At 45.9% G+C, this 24,287-nt stretch overlaps 1 protein-coding gene across 2 annotated transcripts in view; it reads right to left on the reverse strand.

The window, feature by feature from the left end:
- The window catches only part of GLYR1 (glyoxylate reductase 1 homolog), a 526,825-nt gene that overhangs the window by 132,827 nt on the left and 369,711 nt on the right, over positions 1-24,287 (reverse strand). For both annotated transcript variants that reach the window (XM_086941330.1, XM_086941329.1), the window contains one exon: positions 9,250-9,360. In XM_086941330.1, the coding sequence (XP_086797456.1) occupies positions 9,250-9,360 (111 nt within the window). The remainder of the gene's footprint in view (positions 1-9,249; positions 9,361-24,287) is intronic.

Raw genomic sequence — 24,287 nt, forward strand, 5'->3', positions numbered from 1 at the left:
CCAACTTCTCCATTTTCAGTGTAGCCACTATGGTGCTGTGGAGTTCGTAATGACAAATAATAAAGTATCTTATAGAGCGTGCGGCTACCCCCGACGGGGGTGTCCACAAACTCCCAGCACCATATACTCTTAATGGCAGCACTGCCCTTACAATGTCTAAGTATGGACTTGGACACTGTATGGGGTACAGGGCTCATGCACCTGTATCCTCACCACTGGTATAGTGCACCCAGCTAGAGGGGTGACTGTTCTATGCCAGGGTAGTGAGTTGTAGGCATGGCAGACAGATGTGTGCCATGTCAACTTTTCACTTTGTTCTGCACTAAAACATGCAGCCTGTAAAGGCATTGTGGGAGTCTAATGGTACAGGACCTCTAAGGGTGGCACAATAAATGCAGGCTGCAGCTCTTAGAGGCCTTCTCTGGTCACAATGCCCTGGGTACCTGTGGTACCATTTACCGGAGGCTGACTGTGGCCAGAGATGCCAACTGGGTTTAGGCTTCAATGCAGTTTTAAGGAAAGAACACAGGCCCTGGATACCCAGGGCAGCAACCCAGGGCACACTCAGTCAAAGCACATTAGCAAAAAGTGGGGGCAACCGTGCAGAAAGAGAGCACTGTCTCACACTGGTGCATAGTTACATTGAGTTGTTGGATGGCGCCGGTCAATATTTTGTTTTTGCAAAAAGGGGCAAAAAGGACAGCTGAGCCACTCTTGTTGTGGGTCTCACGGTCCATGAAGTACCTCGACATACAGGTCGATCTTTTTTGGTGTTGGTGCCCGGTCTGGACACAACAAGCCTTGGCTACTGCAAGGGTTCGGTAACACAGGTATTAGTGTTGTGTGCCTCACGTTGGTCCTGACATACCCACGCTTGGAGGGAGGGCAGATCTGATGTGTACGACCACAGCTAGCTGCTACATCAATAGTCCCTGGAGTCGGCAGGTCGGTGTGCTGGGCGTTTTTTACTTGGTGGCTCTAGAGGAATAGCGCCTCTACTCCAAGGGAGTTTCTTTGGCAATTGTCGGAGCATTAACAACCCTCCGGGTTTCTTGGAGTCTGCACAGCAGCAGGAAAAGTTGGTTGCTCCAAGAGGGTCGGGTGCAGCAGGCAGGATTGACACAAAGTCAGTTGTGCTTCTAGGTTCGTGGGTGAGCAGTCTTTATTGTTCACTCCTTTTGTTTCGGTCGAAATCTGAAGTGCTGGCATCAGGGGGTCCCCAAAGTACACTATTTCTGGAAGAGTAGGGTAGTAGCCAATGGGGTACTTACCCCTGCGGTCACTACACCCCCTAGATGACCACTTCACCTGGGAAATTGGCATCATTCTGTCCCAGAATCCCTAATGTCACCACACACAAGATGGTGAAATTACTCCTAAGCTAGGAAATATTTTATTCTCAGTGGGTTAGAGGATAAGCTATGTAAGCATGGCACACAGATGACCATTTCAGCAAGACATTGCTAACTTCAATTAGAAGCATTGTGTGGGAAAAACGAAGGAGCAGAGGCTGTTTCAATTTCATGAGGTGCGGATGCGGCAGCAAATTAGGAGACCATTTCATCCCTCTGGGAATGGAGAAGGCAGTGGTGCCAAGAGCCCTTAATAAGGTCTAGCAAAAGGACGAGTCCAAATCCAGTTTAGGAGCTGATGTAGGTTTTGAATTGTGTGCTAAATTGGTTTGTTCATCTTTTCATGACTCTGTTTTGCTGATATTTCGTTCCTTTAAACGTACCCCTTCCAATTTTGATATATGAAAAATAAAAAAAATCTTTTTGTATAAATAGGATCTTCTGTGTGCTGTGTATTTGTAAGTTACATTTAGTGTGGCTGTCTTTTTGGACACTTTTGAGTTTGATTTTACATGACTAACTCATCGAACTGAAGGAAAAGTACAAATATATTAGAAACAAAATCCCTTGTAGACATTCTCTACCTTGAAATAGTTCTAACAGTGACAATAAAACAAATTGAAACAAACAAATGAATAGTCTTTCACACATAAACCCCTGACCGCACAGCAAATAGACACTGTTCCATAAAGACTCCTTAAAATGTGTTTAACAAAAGCTAACTTACATTTTTTGTAACGTAAAAAAAAGAAAAAAAACTGAAATGAGCAAAAAAACATTATTTCAATATCATGTTAAATGTCATAGCTCCCCTAACCAACACATTGGGGTTCTGGCTGTCTACGTAGCCCCTTGCAAATTTGCATCTACTTTTATTGATTATTGAAAATGATTGCGTATTAGCAAGTCGCCTACATTGGAGTTTACCAAATGTAATAGAATTTGAGAAAGCGACATCTAGGTCATGGACAGTACTTAAACTATGGTAATGCTTTTCTATTATACTCCGACTAGAGCAATGGATCAGTGCTCAAATTCAAAATGAGCCAATCTTTCAATTATTCTCTTTAGAAGTGCAGAACAAAGGGTGGCATACTCTGAGAATATTCCCTTCACTGCAGGAACTGAGAACCTGCCCTATGGCAAAACTGCAAAGGAGAACCAATTTATTGACCCAGACTACCACACTGTGCATAGCAATGTGGACAAAATGAGGTTGCTGCCGACTGTCTCACACCACTTCAGAGGACACTGTTGGTGTGTACCAAACTAGTGTGCCGACCTTAGTTGATATGGCTGCATTACCTGTGAACAAGTAACATGTGGCATAGAATTGAAAGGCAAACTGCATATTGAACTGTAAAGACAAGCCTGTGTTAAGAAAGTGAAAGGTGATGGTATGCAAGGGCCAGTAGTCAGGAATATCAAAATTTGTAAGCCACCCCATTAGTGTGTGTAATATTGCATTTTGTGGTGACAAAGTATTTCTCCCACAACCTTCCTCCCTGAGAAGCCTTTGACTGTGGCTACCTTACTGGTGAAGTGCAGAAAGGGTGAAGTTGGCTCAGTTAAGTGACCCATAGTAGGCTGAAAACCAGGACACCAGAAGTAAATAACTCCAACCACCACGGTCATGGTCCAGTAAGGAGCCTGTCTGCTCTGTAGACTCAACAGTGTGTCAAATGCCAGCAAGTGGTGCAGGATCTCCAAATTCCAGTACAAAATGTCTTGTACAGAACACGGTATTACCTGCACATTAGAACTAGTTGGAGAAAATGGGAAGTAGGAAAGAAACTGTGATTGACTCTGGGGAGGGTACTATGGTAGGAACCCAGAGAGGAAGTGTTGTAGTGTCAGGCTCTCTCAGATCCTTAGCACAAGTCTTCTCCAGACAACCCCCAGTATTGTATCCAAATGTCCTTTCCATTGTTTCCCAGTCACCGTCAGACTGCAGGATTCAATGCCATGGGTTAGTTCAGCCTTATCAAAAACCCTGAACTGAACTTGTGGTTCAAGCTCCACAAAGGGAAGGCAGAGGAAGAGAAAAAGTCTAGGGAGTTCGAGATGGTAACGTTGATATTAACGAGCCAAGAGTTACAAGAAAGGAGGCGTGAGAGACGAGAGAAATGAGCTTGAAAAGGAAGACAAAGGGAGAGAGATAAAAGGGAGATAAGAAAAGGAATAGGAAGGGAAAGAAATTAAAAAGGGTTTGGAAAGAGGATAGCCTAAGGAGAAAGAGAAACTCAGGATGGCAGCAGAAACAGCTACTTTTGGGAAAGGCAACTCCCTTTGCAACTCTGCAAGAATTTCTGTAAAGGTTCCAACAGAGTGTATGCATATGTACGAAAAAGCAAGGATACTCTGGAATGCAATGTGTGCTTTGAGATAGTTTGTAGATTGGAGACGTTGAGTGATGTGTCTGAGGCATGGATTTAATGAGTTACTGGCCTATTGAAGAAAGTACTGCAGTTTCTGGGGGAATGTGAGTAGATGAACTGATCACTAGTACTGAATGAGCTTTTAAAGGCTGTTTGGATTGAAGCCAGACAACTGCCATCAGGAAACATAGCGAACAGAGTTATGTTTGAGGCTTGAATTCATGGTGTGCAGAGTGAATGGGGTGAGTGAGCGATAGCATGGAGGCTAAGGATTTATTGTCCTTAATTTGTTCTCATCTATTTGGTTTCAGGACGACAACTGCTGTGGACGCGTTTAACACTTGCTCGCTGCTCCTCTTACAGACACCACTGCGCTGTTATTCTTGTGGAGGATCACGTCCTACACAATTTTAACTGCTGCCTATTTAATTTAATTGATCAGCGAGTTAGAATTCAGATACACCCTGCAATCCTGTGTAGCTCTAATGAATACTCTTCAAATGTAAGCAATTTTACCACATACACAGCTCGCTGTAGTCACCATTATTCTTCAGTTGTGATGATCCAATAATTACGAAGGGTACAAACACTGCCAACTAATCCAGCCAATGGAACTAATTATGAATCATCTCATCCCATTGACCAATAATGTCACTGTCACGGGCTATTAATTTGGTTCCTTTATAACATTGTTCACCAGCACACACTATTGTTTCGTACACTTATCACAGTGTGAGCATATATGAGTAAAGAAAACCTTCTATTTGAAACAGTAAATGTTGCAAGGCATTTGTTTTTCTTCTTTCATTTGATATAAAATGATGGCAACAGAGCTACTTAATGCATGCTCTACCCACATAGGCAATACCAGCCTGACTTGATAGAGGAGGATTTAGAGAAACATGCAATTTTGGCTAACAAGTGGGTATCTAGCAGGGTTAACAAAGAACTGTAGCAGAATGGGTCAGAGCTCGTCGGAAAAGTGGAAATCTCAAAAGAAAGGTTCTGAACTGGAGGTTCAGGCACTTCCCAAGGGTCCCAGGGAGGACAACTTTAGTCCACTGAGTCACAAGGGAGACCAACATAACGGTGTAAGATTGGACACTTATTCTGCATGTGGTACAATAGTATTCAAAGTGCTGTTGGCAGGCTTTGGTCTGGCTACCATCCTATAGTCTGCTCCTCCTTGCTAAGCCATAATATAAAGATTTTTCCCTTGAGAAAATAAATAGTTAAAGACCAGGAGACATATCCCATCCTCACCACTCTTTGTTCTTTCAATTTCATCACTGGCAGTTCTTCCTTAAGGGACACACTTATTTCACAATGTGCTATTGTGTATGCTGCTTTGCTCGCATACCTTTGTCATAGTTGGTGTGAAAGTCTTCACTACTGCTTGGAAAATCTGCGCTAATCCGGCTACTGTATTTTCTGGATATCCCTGTGTTTTTTTCTTCTGTGAACTCTACCATTATGCAAGCCACCTGGAGAACCGTCTTTTTTACTTTTGTACTGGTGGTCCGAGCTGTGCTCTGCCAAAAGGATGAAACCCAAGGTAATCCCTTTTTTCAACCCCCTCAACCCAGGCTGTGCAGTGACTTGTGGGAGGGACAGCAGATATGTAGGCCAAGGCACACTGCATTTACTTATAGCCTTGTGAAACGGCTTCCAATAAGCTCTCTCAATCTAAAGATCCATCTATCATTCGTCTTCATCGTGGATTTAATGTGTCATTACATTTATTACAGTGTTATATTGTAAGACTAAGAGTAAGCATTTACTGTAGGCCTTCTCTATCCTTAGAATCTAAGAGCCTAAAGAAAGTCAAATGGCAATTCACCTTTGACTGCAACAGTAATGGAGTCCTTGGAGACTACGTGTAATCAAAGTTATCCTCATATCCTCAAACTGTAAGGCCCAATAACCTCTAACTGCCCCAGGATCCCAGAAATAGACTAACAATTTGTTAATACAAGTATTTTGTTTCTGCCTCACTTTTAAACACTGTTTTTCTCACTTTTGAATTTTTCCTCAGCAGAACATGTACTCACTATGCTGAACACTTTTCATATAAGTTTCTACTACAGTAGGATAGTGTTACAGAATGATCAACACCCATAGCGTTTCCCTTCTTTTCAGTTGTACTATTTAGAAGAGCAACCTCAATCATTTGCAGCGCAACAGGAATCTGACTGACCATGTGCCTGCATGCTAAGATGGAACTGCTGGGAAAGCAGATAAGCTCTCCTTGCAGAAAAATTTAACTGTTCCCTGCAACAAAAGGTCTCAACCTAGCATAAGGGTTAGAGCCATGACTCCAACTCTGACCTGATTAGGTGTGAACCACAACAATGCCTACAGGGCCTTCTCTGAGCAAAGTCACCATCAACTCCCAGGAAAACAGCACTTTACTGTTGCCTCACTATTGCATCCCTAATGTTGAAGAGCTCACTCTACCTTAACGGCTAAGCAATGTTCCATTTGCAAATAGTACCCCATTAATACGGCGTGACATCCACATGCTCCCTAAGACCTCATCTGTCTATGGATGAAGTGGTAAAATGCTTCAAGAAAGAGTAGAATGTCTGGTCCACTGAAATAGCCAGCACCAAAAAGAAACTAGACACTGCATTACATTTTCTTTAAACAGTTTAAGTAATCAAAACATTTGTGAAGCATTCCATTTTGCACTTCTACTTTCCAAAATATACAACAGCTTACAACTATGTATTCAACCATTAAACAAGTCGAAACAGACTGCAAAATAAAAAATAAGCAATATAAAAAAAAAGTCCTGCTGCTCCAGGAAACCTCCACCTGCATCTTGTAAAAGAAAAGCAGTCCTTATCCCTTATTTTGTGCCAAAAGTAATTTGCAATTATAAAATGCAGGCACGGGGAGCAGTGATCTATGGAGGGGAATTGTGGGGCCACAGTTGACACCCAGCAATCACTACTGTGGAAAATAAGTTTCTTAGGCAGTTGGTATCCCTCCCTTCCAGTACGCCCCTACTCCCCCTTAGGATGGACTTGGGACTTAGATCAATTAAGGAAGAACTAGGACTCAAGCCCCTTACTTTTTGGAGGCGTCTTTGGGTTACCCCCGAACTTGCCAGCTATAGGCGTGAGCTTATAGAAATGTTTGTTTCAAACAAAGGGAGGAGAGAGGACACTGTTTACCACTCAGAATGGTGGAAGGTCCAGCAGCAGCTGAGTGTCCGTACTAAGTACTGGAAATGCAAAAAAGGGGGGTTGCTGCACTGTTCCTATAGAGAGATAGGGAAGTAGGGGAAGTTTACCTGGCGTGACCAAGGGTGTTCCAATGATACCCTGGGGCATCCATTATGTTGGATGTAGTTGCCTCACACACCCAGAAGGGTGTCATGCTTCATCATTGGCGGTTGCTCCTCGTCGGGGATGCGGTGCAACCCCCGACGGGCTCACCTCAAAGAGGGGCTCTTTGGCAGAGATCTTTTTATCCAACAGCCTTATGGTGAGGTGGGGGTGTGTGGGCAGGGTGGTGTACTCTTGTGGTAGGATAATTAAAATGTAGCAAGGGGTACCGGAATTGACTTTATTCTGGGGGTCCCCTGGCTGCAATTAAAAGGTGGGGCTAGCTTGCTAGGTGTCAACGGGTTAGGTCGAGTGACCCTAGAAGAGGCTAGAAGTGAATGTGGTCGACATGTTTCTCGCAAAGGGTTAATCACCCGCGATTCTTCAGGACCTTAAGAAAGTGAAAAGTAATAATAACAACAACATGCCAGTGTCATATGTGATATGTTTGTTACCTCTGTGGAATCTCCTATGCCTACTGGTCATACACTATTGGCCACATGAGGGATCGGCGGGACAGTACATCAGGGATGAGCCCATAGGGTGTGGCTCCAGTCTCCTGTGACCGCGCGTTGTGACCTACCCATTACCGCCGAGCTCGAGTAGTAATGGGTAGGTCACAACGCGCGGTCACAGGAGACTGGAGCCACACCCTATGGGCTCATCCCTGATGTACTGTCCCACCGATCCCTCATGTGGCCAATAGTGTATGACCAGTAGGCATAGGAGATTCCACAGAGGTAACAAACATAACACATATGACACTGGCATGTTGTTATTATTACTTTTCACTTTCTTAAGGTCCTGAAGAATCGCGGGTGATTAACCCTTTGCGAGAAACATGTCGACCACATTCACTTCTAGCCTCTTCTAGGGTCACTCGACCTAACCCGTTGACACCTAGCAAGCTAGCCCCACCTTTTAATTGCAGCCAGGGGACCCCCAGAATAAAGTCAATTCCGGTACCCCTTGCTACATTTTAATTATCCTACCACAAGAGTACACCACCCTGCCCACACACCCCCACCTCACCATAAGGCTGTTGGATAAAAAGATCTCCGCCAAAGAGCCCCTCTTTGAGGTGAGCCCGTCGGGGGTCTCACCGCCTCCCCGACGAGGAGCAACCGCCAATGATGAAGCATGACACCCTTCTGGGTGTGTGAGGCAACTACATCCAACATAATGGATGCCCCAGGGTATCATTGGAACACCCTTGGTCACGCCAGGTAAACTTCCCCTACTTCCCTATCTCTCTATAGGAACAGTGCAGCAACCCCCCTTTTTTGCTTATAGAAATGTTGAAAGCCCCTAATGTCTGGAATCTTCCCTGGCTGAAATATATCAGACAGGAATTTGACAGGCTAGGTTGCTCCCCATTATGGTCGAATCCTGAAGAAGCTTGTAGGGGCATATCACGAAGGGAGTTAGTTAATCTGTATTACGATCAAAATCTGTTGGCTTGTTTATCAAATGCCCAAATTGGAACAATAACGAGATCATTCCTGGTTCTAAAAGACTATTATAAATTGGAGACTGCTTTTGATATCATCAGCCCTAATGGCCACAGGAAGCTATACCTCCAATGGAGATATGACTCACTACCATTAAGAGCTCTGACCTCACGTTGGCACCCTATCGCCCCCGGGAACTGCCCTGCGTGTGGGGCTGAGTTCGAGACAGAGCAACACACGATCTTCTTCTGACCCTCTTACAAGGCTTCAAGGAAGAAGTGGATCATTTCCATCTGCAAAAACATGGGCATTAGGGAGTGTTTTCACTCCTATCGAATACTAAAAACAGACTTATCACCAATAACTGTTTTTGCGGTTACGAAATTCCTGGCTGCCATGTGGAACACCAGAAGAAAGTATCTTGTAAATTGTGATGAAATTTAACTGTGCAACTGCTGAGGTGATACATGGGAGGAGGTGATCCTAGGTGTCTTCGGGTGATTGGCCTTGGATTTTAGACAAATGGTTTTATTGATGAACTGTATGGTTTCTGTACCTTTGTATTTTTTTTTAACAATTGTAATGTTTAATGATTAATTTTACTGTGCACACTTTTATGACATTTTTCTTGTTGAAATGAAAAATGAAATGAATTTGCAACCACTAATGATTTATTCCTGATCATGAATAATAATTAACACAAGCAACAAAGGCTTTCAAATATAGAAATACTCACATCTTTGGCAGCCTTTGGATCTGCCACACAGGAGAAAGTGATGTCGCACATGGAAACTACTTCGGCGGGGGTTCTTCCCAACCTGGCGCCTTCCTGGACGAACAAGTCACACTGTGAGGATCAGAGATGGAGAAGTCAGCTGTGTGCCACCAAAACCGTTAGCAACTGAGCATATTTTGTTATCGATGCTATTGCTCAAGTCTGCAGACCCTGTCAACAGCTTCTCTCCTTACAGTAAAAGACAGGATGAAAAAAAACAATCAACAGAGGAATCAGCAACTGGGAATGTTTAACACCCAAAAGCCTTACCAAGAGCAAGAACACCTAGTCACCCTTCTTACAACTCTCATGAACCAACAGAAGGAAAAGGTACGTACTTTCAGTAACGATATATCTGGTAGAGACATAGATTAGCTTCAGATTCCTTAACTTGTGAATTCTCTCCAGGCGTCCTACTGAATCCGGAAATTTTTCAGCAATACCTCTGCGCACCGTGGGACGGCGTCATATGGCTACAAGATGACATCAACTCCGGGTGTGACATCAATGGAACCATATAAATCACCAAGGACGTGTGGATGTCAGTTTTGGTCTGAGAAACCTTTCACACAGTATGCGGAGCCACTAAATTAACTGATTGTTGATCTTTTTGGTTCATTGTTTTCCACAATCTTTGAAACAATATTTGTAAAGTTCGAATAAATGGAATGCTAACACCAGCCAAGGTCTTAAAGGCAAAGGCTCATGAATCAGCAAAGCATAAGCTACGTAAAAATCTACACACTGGTGAATAAACCAGCCAAGCAAAAGAAAACACCTCTCACTCTACCAGCCACTCAAAACTGAAATTAATGGTATGGTAATACCAGAACAATACCTATGAGGCAGAAATTATTGTTATCGTAATACCAGAACAATACCTATGAGGCATGGCTATATGTTGTGTGTAGACATTAAACAATGATCACTGGAGTACAAAACCTGTAGAGGAAAAAAAGGGAATAACTTCTACATCTTATGATGTTCGCAGAGTGGGGAGGATGGGTGGGGTGTTAAGGAATCTGCGGCTAGACTATGTCTCTACCAGATACATAGCGGGCCGAAGGTAAGTAACCTTTCCATCTGATAGTCATCTAGCTGCAGATTGCTTAACTTGTGAATTAAATGCCATAGCTCTACCCACTCGAAGGAGGTTCTGCGATCTAATGCAACAAAAATTCTCAAAAGAACTAACTAGTTGAAATTAACCTAAACAAGACATATGTAGAACTTAGATGAAAAAGAGCATGGCTCCTTATAAAAACCTTGGGAATGACCACAGATAATGAAAATAGAGATATTGTTTTAGTAGGCCGAATGTAAGAAAGTGGCTCTATATATACTGGACCAAAGTATGGTACAGTGTGTCTAGAGTCCGCAGAGGTTTGGCGGACTTAAGCAAGGCTCTGACAAGACTTTTAGTATTTTGGAAAAACCAATTTCAGAATTCTAAAGATAATTTATGAGTTCTGTTGTGTGATCATATGGTAACCAAGTAGTCCAACAAATGCAAGTTTGTATCCCACCGCTGATCCACCAATGTAAGAAAGATGCTCTATATATACTGGACCAAAGTAAGGTACATTGTGTATAGAGTACAAAGCCCCCAGAGGTTTGGCAGAGGCTAAAGTTAGATATAACCTTAGGCTCTAAAGTGGTGGTCGAACAGTAAGGCAGTATCAGAGGACAGTGTAAAGCATTTGTTGTGCACACTCAGTCAGCAAATGGTCTCACACACGCAAGGACTGAACTCTAGGCCAATTGTTTTCTATCAAACGATACAGTTGTTTTATTTTAGAACCAACAAGGTATCAATATATACTTTCTCAGGGTGAGTAACTGAAGTTAAATTCTTTTCAAATAGGCAATAGACTTTTTGAATGCAATAGTTACAGTTTTGCAATAGGCAACACAATTTCAAACACAACGCAACATTGAGCTCAATTGGAATTTTAGCTACATGCAATTAGTTACTTTGTAGATTACTTTTCTAACCACAGGACCGGATCCTAGATTCAGTCCCGGGACATGAGCTTTAAACAGTTGAGTAAAAATGTTTTGGTTACAGTAGTGATTTTTAAGGAATATTATTGTATTTTAAAAGTTGACACTTAGAAACTTTTTCAGTTGAAATTACCAAGGTTGTCCTATGGAAGGAAATTCAATTTGCAGGTAAAGTATGTTACTTTTCACGTTACTTTTGTAATACAGTGCTGGACTCCTTGGTTCAACACTGGGACTTCTACCTAAAACATCCAAGTAATTACGTTTTTATCGTTGGCACGATTTTTAGAGAATATTTGTAAGTTTCAAAAACTTTTTCAGCAAAAAGCAGGCAATGATATCCTATGGAAGGAAATTCAAGTTACAGGTAAGTACGGTTAGAATAACTTTTGAGGGTCAGTACTGAGCTCAAAGATGCAGCACTGAGGTCTCTCCTGATAACAGGTGAGTAAATCGGAATTTATTGTTCGGCTGATTTTAGATGATTTTAAAGTTCCAAAACTCGACACTTAAAAATGTTTTCAAGTGAAACCAGTCAGTGCTAGCCTATGAAAGAAAAGTGAGTTCTCGGCTTCTAGGTAGGTACTCGACTGGTAGAGTTAAGGTTCCGGGCGTAGACTCGGGGCGTCTCCCTGGGTCAGGCAGGTAAAGGTGGTACACCCTCAGCAACACAGGGGCAGACGGGTGTAGAGGTAGTTAGGCCCAATGTTATGAAAGGAGAGGCAAGGTGCCTTGGTTTGGTGGCTGCTGGCAAGCAGGCTACGCGGCTGTGGGAGCTGAGCTCCGGGTCAATTGCTCAGGGCAAATGAGGAAGTGGTTTAGGAAAAAGGTTGCACTTCCAGGGGCACTCGGGCGGCTGGGTGCAGGGTGCTTTTGAGCCGTCGGGCGCTCAATGTTATTCAATGGAGATCTTGAAAAGTGAACAAAGGCCGCAGGCTCGGGGACGGAGGATCTTCAGGAGCGACCAACACTTCGAGGGGTAAGTTGGAATCCTGGAGTATAGGTAGGCACCGCAGAGTCGGGCACAAGTGGCCGGGGGCGCCGGGTGCAAGGGTGTCTTTTGGCGTCGGAAAATCTTACCCTCTGCTGGTCGCGATTGGGGGGTCCCTGGTTTGGAGGCTGCAGGCGTCGTCTGGGTCATCGAGGAGGGTCTGTGGGCACTGGATTCCAGGTCAGAATAGCCGGGGGGATGTCCTCAGGGTCTTTGTCCACTCGGTCACAGGACTGGCTCGGTGGGTGCAGAGTGGGCTGGATTCGTGGTTCCTGGCTGGCACCAGGGGTATTGTTGTTTAAGCAGAACCACAGCTCATAGGAGTCTCAGTCTCTAAGAGGGTCAAGGCAGGCATGTCCTCCGGGGTTCTCGAGGTTGCTGTCCGCAGGAGACGCCGGGATTTAGCAGGAGCAGGTTCAAGGATCAACAGGCCTGTAGGGCTAGGGCCAAGTCAGTTGGTGTCGTCCTCCTGTTAGCAGCTGCAAGAGCAGGTCTTCTTTCTTGTTTCGAAATCGGGATCTGAGGAAAGAAGGTTCAGGGTGCCCCTAAATACTAAATTTAGGGGTGTTACAGGTAGGGGAAGGGCAGGGACCAATAGGTCCCTGTCCTGGGGTGAATACATCCCCTATCCTGCTCCTCTCCTGTGGGAGGGGGACAGGAGCCTATCTCTAATTGGGCAGGGCTCCCCATCCTCAAGATGGCCGGAGCCCGAAGTTGTGCTTCACCTCGCCTCTCCCACCTGAGGGGTGGAGTTGACACAGGCTGGCACACCCCCTTTCATCACGTAGGGTTTCCCACCAGTCTTCCCGCCAGAGTGGGGGGTCAGAACTGGTGGTGGCCAGTTGCTGAGTACAGCTCACAAAGGCGGCATGCCTTTGAAGCTTCCCCCTGCCCAACCTGGGGGAGGAGAGGAGACCCAACACCTCGCCCAGGATGTGCATTGTTGCAGGCCCTGGAGAGCGGGGGGCTCTCCACCCAGGGGTCCAGCAACATGTCTGCTGTGTGGCAGCCTCTCAGACAAGACGTGGATTGTAGGTTAGGTTTCAGGGGGCATCTCTAAGATGCCCTCTGTTGTGCATTTTACATTAAATCCCACACTGGCATCACTGTGGGTTTAATGTGCTGAGAAGTTTGATTTCAAACTGGTCAGTCTTCAGTGTAGCCATTATGGTGCTGTGGAGTTCGGAATGACAACCTCCCAGCACCATATACTCTTAATGGCATCACTGCACTTAAGAGTGCTCAGGAATGGCCCTGGGTACTGTATGGGCACAGGGCTCATTCACCTGTGCCCACACCTCTGGCATAGGGCACCCAGCTAGAGGGGTGACTGAAGTATGCCAGGGCAGTGGGTTCTGAGGGCATGGCACCCAGGGATGTGTTAAATAACTAACGGAGAAGGAAGGGTCTGAGGGAAAATATTTAAAGACCTGCCCAGAGTGAAGTCCCCTGCACAATGAATCAAATAACAAAAACAAACTGGGAGTCTATATAAGAGCCTGTTAGACTCCCGAAAATATGCGCTCTCCTGTATAAATCAGTGAGCGTGTAAAGGGGCTAGATACAACTAACTAAATCACTTACACTTACAACTATAACTTGAGCTCTCCCTTAATAAAAACAAAAACAGTGCAAAGAAAAACAAAAACAGTGCAAAGAAAGCAGTCTAGGTTAGACTGCTTTCTTTGCACTGTTTTTGTTTTTATTAAGGGAGAGCTCAAGTTATATTGAAGTTGGTTGTATTGATCCTCTATCCTTTTTTAAACTAACCACACTTTATTATTTATGCACTGCACTTAATCCCATCACACTCATTAAACTCATGGTCTTCACGGCGATTGAGGATGTGACCCAAATGAGTATGGGCTATGGACCAGTCTCAATGATCATGAGACATACCATCCCTGTTTGGATGACCAAATGAGAATATTTGATCTACATTTGACATTGATGGTAATCCAGTATTTTCTCTGTATGGGCCTATTCAACAAATGCAGTGAGTCCAAGGATATGGGTTGTTCTTTTGGCACTTGGTAGTTAGTTGTATCTAGCCCCTTTACACGCTCACTGATTTATACAGGAGAGCGCGTATTTTCGGGAGTCTAACAGGCTCTTATATAGACCCCCAGTTTGTTTTTGTTATTTGACCCAGGGATGCGTGCCATGTCGACTCTTTGTTTAGTTATGTGCTTAGACACTCAGCCTGCAAAGGCAGTGAGTGGGTGTCAGGGTACAGGCCCCCCGAGGGTGGCAAAATAAGTGCCGCAGCGCTCAGGGGTCTTCTCTGTTCACCATGCCCTGGGTACCTAGGGTAACATTTACTAGGGGCTGACAGGTGGCCAGAAAAGCCAATTGGGTTTTAGATTCAACACAGTTTTAGGGAAGGAACACATGCCCTGGGTACCTGGTTGGCAGGAACCCAGGGCACACTCAGTCAAAGCACATCAGCAGTTCAGTAAAAAATGGGGGCATACCAATGCAAGAAAGATGGCACTTTCTCACACCAAACTCCAGCCTTATTTGAGCAGGTGAAGTGTAGTGCAGGAGGCTAAACACGGTTCTATAGGCTTTGACCAGCGTGCTATCTAGGATGTTAAGGTCTCTCCCCCACATTGCTTCGCTGCCATAAGTTATCGTGGGGAGTAGTGTGGCTTGGACTATCTACAAGAGCAGGCTTAATGTCGGCCCATCAGCTTGTTTAAGAGAATTTCCATTGAGAGTGCTATTATCAGCCCTCTCCTTTGTATTTCTTCTTTTTAGAGAGTAAATGACCCTTCTTTATCAATTATAACTCCTAAGTACTTGTATATGTGTTTTGGTTCGAGCTGTGTGCTTCCCAAGTGAGTTTTCCTCTGCCAATTTCTTTTGTTGTTTATTGTCATTAACTGTGTATTGTTAAGGTTAATTTTTAAGTTGTTCTCTGTGGCATAGTTCTGCATTTCCATTAGTAGATGTTGGAGGCACACATAGGTGTGGCTGAGCAGGACTACATTGTCTGCGTACATCAAATTGGTCAATGTTTTGCCTCCTAACTTGGGTGTGTGAGAGTTACAGATGTCGAGTGCCTGAGGAAGGTCAGCCTTGAATAGGTTGAACAGTATGGGTGCGAGCACATAACCATGCTTCAGTACTTTGGAGGTAGGGACTTTTGAGGAGAGGTGAGTTCCGCCGCCCAGTTTCACTTGAACCCAGGTGTATGTATGAAGAAGTGACAAGATGTTAACGATGTACTGTTGGATTCCCCAACGCGCCAACTTACGCCCCAGTGTACCCCTCTCAACATTACCAAATGCTGCGCTAAAGTAGATGAAGCATACATGTAATGGGAGATTGGAATTAAATAGGAAAATTTTTTAAGCAAACACAGTTCAATCATTTGCAATATCATTGCATTGTGTTGGTAACATTGTATATTTCTGGAGTCTAGATAATGTTTAACCTCTCTTAATTCATCTCTATGTCTGATACTTGTGTATAAAGAACAGATGTCCATCACAATCAAAAGCTATTCTTTCTTCTAGGTTACCGTTCTTAGTTTGGTAAGGAAATGCCCAATGTCTTTAACAAATGAAGGCAAATTCTCCACTAAATCTTGCAGATAGTAGTCTACATATTTAGAAGTTGCCTCAAGCACGCAGTTTTGTGCGGAAATTATTGGGCGGCCTGGCACTAGGATTACATTTTTAAGGACTTTTGGAATTAGGTAAAGAACCGGAGTGATTGGATGTTCATTTTTAAAGAAGTTGTTCTAATTCTTGCTGATCCCGTTTCCATTGTGCCAAATGTCCAAAGACCAGTACTTTGTTGTTTTGGATGGCTTGTTGTGTTACTTTTTTGTAACCGGCAGTGTCTGTCAGGTGGCGCTCTGCTTCCTGCATGTACATTTGTCTTGGCCATAACACTATATTGCCTCCTATATCTGTGTTTTTTATTATGATGTTATCAGCCTTTATGAGTTTGGGCATTAGGTTGAAATATTGAATTTCTGAATATCGTTTGTATTTTTTTTTTTAAACTTGAAAAGTTTAATTTTGTCAGTTCATTTGTGACATCATTGAATATATATATATACACACATGTGATCAAAGCAGAAAATAAAAAATAACTCAATCACTTCAATTGGAGTTCGTGTTTCTCTCCTTCGCCGTTTGGAGGTCGGGGAGTTCTTGGATCTCGAGATATATATATATATATATTACCTACTGGCGATTGTAGGTCGTTATAGTTAGGACCTATTATCCATAGGAAATCCGCAACATTCTATTTGGAAAAACTTTGGCGCCGGTTGCCGAATCTTCGCGAAATGTTCAAAACTGGTGGGGCTCTCCGGTCCGCTCCTATCCTGAAAGACTCAGGGTGATTCGTCAAGCGGGGGCAGAGAAAAAAGTAGGGTCCTAAAACGTGTTTTCCCCATGCAATTTCCCATGGGAACCTTTAATCGCAACCACAGCCCGAACTGCTCAACGGAATTACACCAAATTTGTCAGAAAGGTAGACCTTGGTTCGGAGTCGTGCCTTTTGGTTAAATGGTGTAAATCCGTTCAGCAGTTCGGGCTGTAGCTGCGACTAAAGGTTCCTATGGGAATTTGCATGGGGAAAAAACTAGCCCACTAGGTACCTCAAGTAAGCGCCACGGAGCTGCGTTGCAGAGTGTTGAACACCTCTTGGCAATGCAGCCCCCTGGCGCATACTGGAGGTACCTGGTGGGCTTGTTGGCCCCCAGGGACCCAAGCCCATCAGGTAGCTTGACCCTAGGGACCCTTCGGATTAAAGGGGACTTAATCTCTCAACTTGGAATGGCCACAGAGCACGTTTACACAGTGGGGAAGGAAGGGGACAGGGCCTGAGGTGACATGTGCAAACATGCCCTGTGGTGCGTTTTAAGTTGGGGAAATAATTCCCCTTCAATCCTGAGGGACCCTGGGGGCCATCTAGCCCACCAGGTGCTTCCAGTAAGCACCACTGCGCTGCAGTGGTGGTGGTGCAGGCCGTATCCCTTTTTACACACCTCTGCAATGGGGCTTACTGGACGTACCTAATGGGCTAATTTGCACCTAGGGACCCTCAGGATTCAAGGGGAGTTAATCTCCCAACTTAAAATGGCCACAGGGCGTGTTTACACAGTGGGGAAGGGAGGGGACGGGGCCTGAGGTGACGTGTGCTAAAACGCCCTATGGCGAGTTTTAAGTTGGGGAAATAATTCCCCTTCAACCAGAGGGCCCATGGGGGCCAACTAGTCCACCAGGTGCTTCCAGTAAGAGCCGCTGCGTTGCAGGGAGGTGGTTCAGGCCGTGCCCATTTTATCTGCAACGCAGCTCTGTGGTGCTAACAAGAGATACCTGAGGGGCTAGTTGTACCCAAGGGACACTCAGGATTCAAGGGGACTTTATTCCCCAAAATTAAAACGGCCACAAGGCGTGTTTGCACACGTCAGCTCAGGGCCCCCTCCCTTCACCAGTGTGCAAACTCGCCCTGTGGCGCGTTCCAAGAGGTAGTTTTAACCCCCCTGCCATAATATTATATACTAGGGGCTTGCAGAGGAGGTCATGCTAATAACAGGGGTAACCCAACACATAGTGTTCCCTAGTGTATTTAGGTGTTTTAACTGTATTCTAAGTTTTAGCATAGGACTGGTTAGTCAGAGTCAGTTAGCACCAGTACCCATCAGAAAAAGTTGAGGGTCCAGGATGATTTTGCACCAAGGCCTCTTTCTGCTCCTATGTTTGTTCTTTCTGCACGTCTTCCTTCTTCCTTCACTTTTCTTTGTCTTTGAGGACTTCTGTTGCTTCTTTCTGCATTTCATTTTCTTCTTCGTGTGTTTTTTCTTCTTTCTTCACATGTCCTACCTCTGTAGGCATAGTTCGAAATTAGCATTTAAAAAACCTTAGAAATTCACTGAAAAAACCATAGGTTTTTAGGCACGTTATAGTTCGGAATTAGCATTTAAAAAACCTTAGAAATTCACAGAAAAAACCATAGGTTTTAGGGGGGTTATAGTCAGCTGGACATTTCACTCGTACAAAACCATTGAAATTCCCCCGTTATAGTTAGTTAAGCTAACTATAACTTGTGCGCCCGCAATGCACTGCTGATGACATCACATATTACATCACTCATTGCATGGTCAGTGACATCCCTCATGACATCACTGATTACATCATCCTTGTGATAGAGTGGCAGACTTCCTCTCACCCTAATATAACCTTTGATACACACATTCAAAAATAGAAACTAAAATGTTCAAATAAATTGACATACCATTCATAGAGTTACTCACTCACAGTCACTCATGCTAATAAAGAATAAAACATCTATTTACTTGCATATACAGTTATAGACACACCACTACACTTACTTCTACAGAAACGTACACATACTTACTCTTAAACAATCACTTATAGAAACACATACTTATTTAAACAGGAATTCTTCCAATCTCTCACTCACATATACTCACTTATATACACTAACTCACATATACTAGTTTTAAACATATGTAGTTACTCATAAATACACTATTGAGTCATTCACTCACTAACACACCCATACACACACTCATCCACCCATAGTCCTGCAAACATGCTGTCTTCAAAACACATACAGTGTGTCACTCATTCATGCATCTATGCGCTAAGTAATACCCCCCCACCGAACCATACAGACACTCATACTGATACTCAAAAAAAACAACTAATAACCCATATAGACACTCATGCCAAAATCAGGTGGGGTGCCCAGGGCGAAGTAACTGGGCCCTTCCCTGTCGAGCGTGGTGTAAGGCAAGGGTGCGTACTGGCCCCAACACTGTTTTCAATTTATATTAACGGAATGCAAATGCTACTTACCAGTATGATTCTGTTCTTGGCATGTAGGGCTGCTGACATTCATATCTGTGCATAGATCGCCGCCTAGTGTTGGGTCCGGATGAATGCGCATTGTTGTCCTGGAAGAGTCTTCGAAGTATCACGAGATAGGTGGCTCCTCCCCTGGACTACAGTGCGCATGGGCATCGACTCCATCCCCAGATTGTTTTTAGCCATTGTGGCCAAGATGGAGTGAAACTCAGTGAATGATGACCATGCTATGAGAGTATATATGTGAATACTGCAGCTGCTACAGGCGCCGGGAGGAGGACGGGTGATATGAATGTCAGCAGCCCTACATGCCAAGAACAGATGCATACTGGTAAGTAGCATTTGCAGTTCGAGGCATGTGGGCTGCTGAATTCATATCTGTGCATAGAATACATAGCAGTCCCTCCATTAGCGGCGGTCGCCCGTGCCAGCTGCAGCAGTTTGGAAAAGTGTCCTGAGAACAGCCTGCCCTACAGCTGCCTGCTGTTTGGAGTGCACGTCTACACAGTAATGCTTCGTAAATGTGTGTGTGGTAGACCATGTGGCTGCTCTACATATGTCCTCTAAGGGAATGTTTCCAAGGAAAGCCATAGAGGCCCCCAACTTTCTGGTGGAGTGGGCTCTTGGTGGAATGGTAAGAGTGCGTTTTGCCTTTGCGTAGCAGATTTGAATACATTTCACGATCCACCTAGCAATACCGGCCTTGGAAATAGGGTTACCTTTGTGATGTGGCGCAAAGGCGACAAAAAGCTGCTTAGTCTTTCTGAAATCTTTGGTCCTATCAATGTAATACATTAGGGCCCGTTTAACGTCAAGGGTGTGGAGCATCCGCTCCGCCAGTGACTAAGGATTTTGAAAGAACACCGGCAACTCAATGGTTTGGTTGATGTGGAACTGAGACACAACCTTGGGGAGAAATTTAGGGTTAGTGCGGAGCACTACCCTGTTTGCGTGAACTTGGAAGAAAGGCTCTTGGATTGTGAGGGCTTGCAGTTCACTAACCCTCCGTAGTGATGTAATTGCTACAAGGAAAGCCACTTTCCATGTCAAGAACTGAATGTCGCAGGAATGTAGTGGCTCAAAGGGAGGACCCATCAGCCTGGTAAGAACCACATTGAGGTTCCATTCAGGAGCTGGTGGAGTCCGTGGCGGAATGACTCTTTTGAGGCCTTCCAGAAATGCCTTGATGGCAGGCACCTTGAAGAGTGAAAGGTGTTGTCTATTTTGGAGGTACGCGGCCATCGCAGACAGGTGAATGCGAATGGAAGCATAGGCCAGATTACACTTGTATAGATGGAACAGGTAACAGATGATGTTCTGAATAGAAGCATCTAGCGGATCAATGTTGTGGTTCGCACAATAGATGACAAACCGCTTCCATTTCGCCGCATAGCAGGCTCTAGTAGTGGGCTTCCTAGCCTCCAGAATGATGTCCATGCAATTGGGAGGAAGGTTGAGGTAGCCAAACTCTAGGACTTCAGGAGCCAGATTGCCAGGTTGAGCTGTTGCGGATCTGGGTGCTGAATGTCGCCATGGCTCTGCGTCAGAAGGCTGGGTGTGAGATGTAGTCTTTGATGCGGTGCCACGGACAGTTCTAGAAACGTGGTGTACCATGGTTGGCGAGCCCACGTTGGAGCAACTAGGATGAGAGTCATTGAGTGCTGCCTGAGCTTGCGTGCCACCAGCGGTATCAGAGGTGCTGGGGGAAAAGAGTGCGCAAATTTGCCTGACCAGTTCATCCATATCGCATTGCCCTGCGGGTGTGGGTGTGGGAACCTGGCGGCGAAGCTTTGGCATTTGGCGTTCTCCTCTGTGGCGAACAGGTCTATCTCTGGATGACCCCACCTTTGGAAGTACGGCTGGAGTACTGATGGATGTATCTCCCACTAGTGCATTTGGTGGCTGTGCCTGTTGAGCAGGTCCACCATCTGATTGTCCTTGCCTGGGAGATGCTCTGCCATGAGGAAAATGTTCCTCTGAATGGCCCACTTCCACATGCTCTGAGCCAGATGAGACAGCTGCGGAGAGTGCGTGCCTCCCTGCTTCTGAATGTAGTACATTGCTGTCATGTTGTCCGTCCGGATCAACACGACCTTGTTGCACAGATGTACTTTGAATGCCTTTAAGGCCATGAAGATCGCCATCAGTTCTAGAACATTGATGCGCATCTTCCTCTGCTGTTGCGTCCATAGTCCCTGCACTGTGTATTGGAGTACATGCGCTCCCCATCCCTGGAGAGAAGCGTCCGTTGTCAGGATAATCTGTGGCACAGGCTCTTGAAACGGTCGGCCCTTGCAAAGGTTTCGTGGATTCCACCAATGCAGAGAGTTGTATGCCCGACCGCTCACCAACACTAGGACACTAGGTCTTTCAACTGGTTGTGAGCCTGCGTCCACTGACGTGCTAAGCACTGCTGAAGCGGACGGATATGTAGTCTCGCGTGCGGGACAATGGAGATGCAGGAGGCCATCATGCCTATCAACTGCATGAACACTCTTGCTGGAAGCGAATGTTGAGGTCTGAATGTTTGGATCAGCGATTGAATGCTGTTGATCCTCACTGAATTCGGCTGTGCTGTAGCCGCCAGAGTGTTTATGGTCGCACCCAGATACTGCCGTATGTGAGCGGGCTGGAGATGGGACTTTGGGTAATTCAGTGAGAACCCCAGATCGTGCAGAAGATGAATGGTTTGGGACACGTGGTTGGCACACTGCTGGGCCGACTTGGCTTGAATAAGCCAGTCGTCCAGATACGGGTAGACGTGAATGTTCTGACGTCTGAGATGCGCCGCCACCGTTGCTAGGCACTTTGTGAAAACCCTGGGTGCCGTGGTGACCCCAAAAGGCAAAACCTTGAACTGGTAGTGTTGGTTTTGTATGGTGAACCTGAGGTATTTTCGGTGTGAAGGATGTAGTGGAATGTGGAAGTATGCATCCTTCAGATCCAGAGTTGCCAGGTAGTCCCCTTGTTGAAGCAGTGGAAGAACCTGCTGCAGCGTGAGCATGTGGAAATGCTCCGAGAGGATGTAAAAATTGAGAGGCCTGAGGTCCAGAATGGGCCTGAGAGATCCGTCCTTCTTTGGAATCAGAAAGTACAGGGAGTAAACTCCCGCACCTCTTTCCTGCAAGGGCACGAGCTCTATTGCCCCTTTTTGCAGCAGGACGTGGACTTCTTGCTGCAGTAAGTGCAAGTGCTCGCCGGACATAGGACGGTTTTTTGGGGGTATGTTGGGTGGAGTGGATGTGAGCTCCGGACAATAACCGTATTGGACAAGTTTTCTGACCCACCTGTCCGTGGTGATGGACTTCCACATGGGCAGGAACTGCTGGAGTCTCCCATCGACCGGTGTTGCGTGGTCGGGGGGCAGTGACAAGGCGTCACTGTTTGTTGGCGGTGGAGGACCTGGAGCTGTTGTCCCCACGTCCTCTGCCTTTGACGTTGTTGCCACGGTATCCACCCCGACCTTTGTTGGTATAAGAAGTTTGGGTGTTGCTTTTGTAGAATTGCGTTGACTGTGAAAGTTGACCCCTTGAGGTGCCTCTAGTATTGGAGCGACAAAAGGACCCACCCCGAAACTGCTGGGATTGCAAGGCACCCATAGACTTCGCAGTGTCGGTGTCCTTTTTCATCTTCTCGAGGGTGGTATCAACCTCAGGGCCAAAGAGGTGGTCTGGGTTGACCGTCTGGTTTAAGATGGTAGTTTGAATGTCCGGCTTGAACCCAGAAATCCTCAGCCATGCATGTCTACGAAGCAGCACGCTAGTGTTAATCGCTCGCGAGGCGGTGTCAGCCACGTCCAGAGCGCACTTAATGGAAGTATTGGTGATAAGCTTCCCCTCCTGTATCAACATCTCTGCCGCCTCCTTATACTGATCGGGTAAAAGCTGTAAAAGGGTCTCTAGAGTATCATAGTGTGCCCTGTCAAAGCGCTAGTAGCGCCTGTGTGTTGGATATGCGCCATATGTTGGCTGCCTGCGCCGCCACCCTCTTCCCAGAAGCCTCAAAAACTTTTGATTCCTTGTCTGGGGGAGGAGCATCACCCGTAGTCTGTGAGTTGGCTCGCTTGCGTGCATTGGAGACAACCAGGGAATCCAGGGGCAACTGTCCTTTGATATAAGTTGGATCGGTGGGCGCTGCCTTGTACTTCTTGTCGATTCGTGGGTTGATGACTCTTGCCCGGGTGGGCTCTTTGAACACCTCAGCCGCATGTTTCAACACCCCTTTCAGCATTGGCAGAGTCTTTACAGTTTTTTCAGAGACCGAAAAGGTGTCAAAGAGGAAGTCGACGTCCACTGGGTCAGCATGGAGGTCGACGTCATGATTGGCTGCCGCCCTCTCAATGAGGGCATTGAAAGCCGCAGAGTCCTCAGTTGGGCAAGTTTTGGCTGAGAAAAGCTGTGGCTCCTGCCCTGAGTGCGGGTCCCCTGGATCGCCACCTGCAGACCATGGTTCAGTCACATCCTCTGGGTCTGAGTAGACGGGGTAGCTATACTCATCCTCGTCGTTGCCATCACCCTCATCAACATCGGAATGAGTGGGTGAAAGTTCCTGAGCTTGTGGTGACACGGGCTCCATAAGGGCAGAGGCACCAGCAGAGTCCATCTTTCTTTTAAGTGGAATCTTGTAAGGCTCCAATTGTGGTTCAGGGGTGATCTTTCTCTTGAGGAGAGAGAGCTTGCCCGTGTTGGTGTCGATGAAAACCTCCTGACGCTCTTCTTCCGTCAGTTGCCGTGGGCCGGGGACTACCAACACTGGCTTCGGCGTCGAAGACACCTTCACGGGTACTCCGGCCCCCGATTTTGCTGCGAAAGCTTTTGGCGCCGTTTTCGGTGGCAAGGTGAAGAGAATTGGTGTTGGCGCCTTCGCCGGTTTGTCTAGAGGCTTGGGCGGCACAGGGTCCTTCGGCTCGACTGCTGCGGTCCCCTCCCTAATCCGTTGAAGGGACTCCGTCACCTTCTTAGTGAACGAGGCGGAGGGACGCGCCGGCTCGAGAGAGTCTTTTGCAGCTGGTTTTGGGGTGGCGACCGACGAAGCGCTCTTCGGCGTCAACGCCGTTGCCCCCTTGGCCTTGTCGAGTGGAAGTGAGGCAGTGAGGGACTTGGGGTCGTCCTGCCGCTTCTTCGGGTCGAGAGTGGACTTCTTATGGTCGT

Source organism: Lissotriton vulgaris, chromosome 10 (genome assembly GCF_964263255.1).
Source record: "Lissotriton vulgaris chromosome 10, aLisVul1.2, whole genome shotgun sequence".
Taxonomy (NCBI): Eukaryota; Metazoa; Chordata; class Amphibia; order Caudata; family Salamandridae; genus Lissotriton; species Lissotriton vulgaris.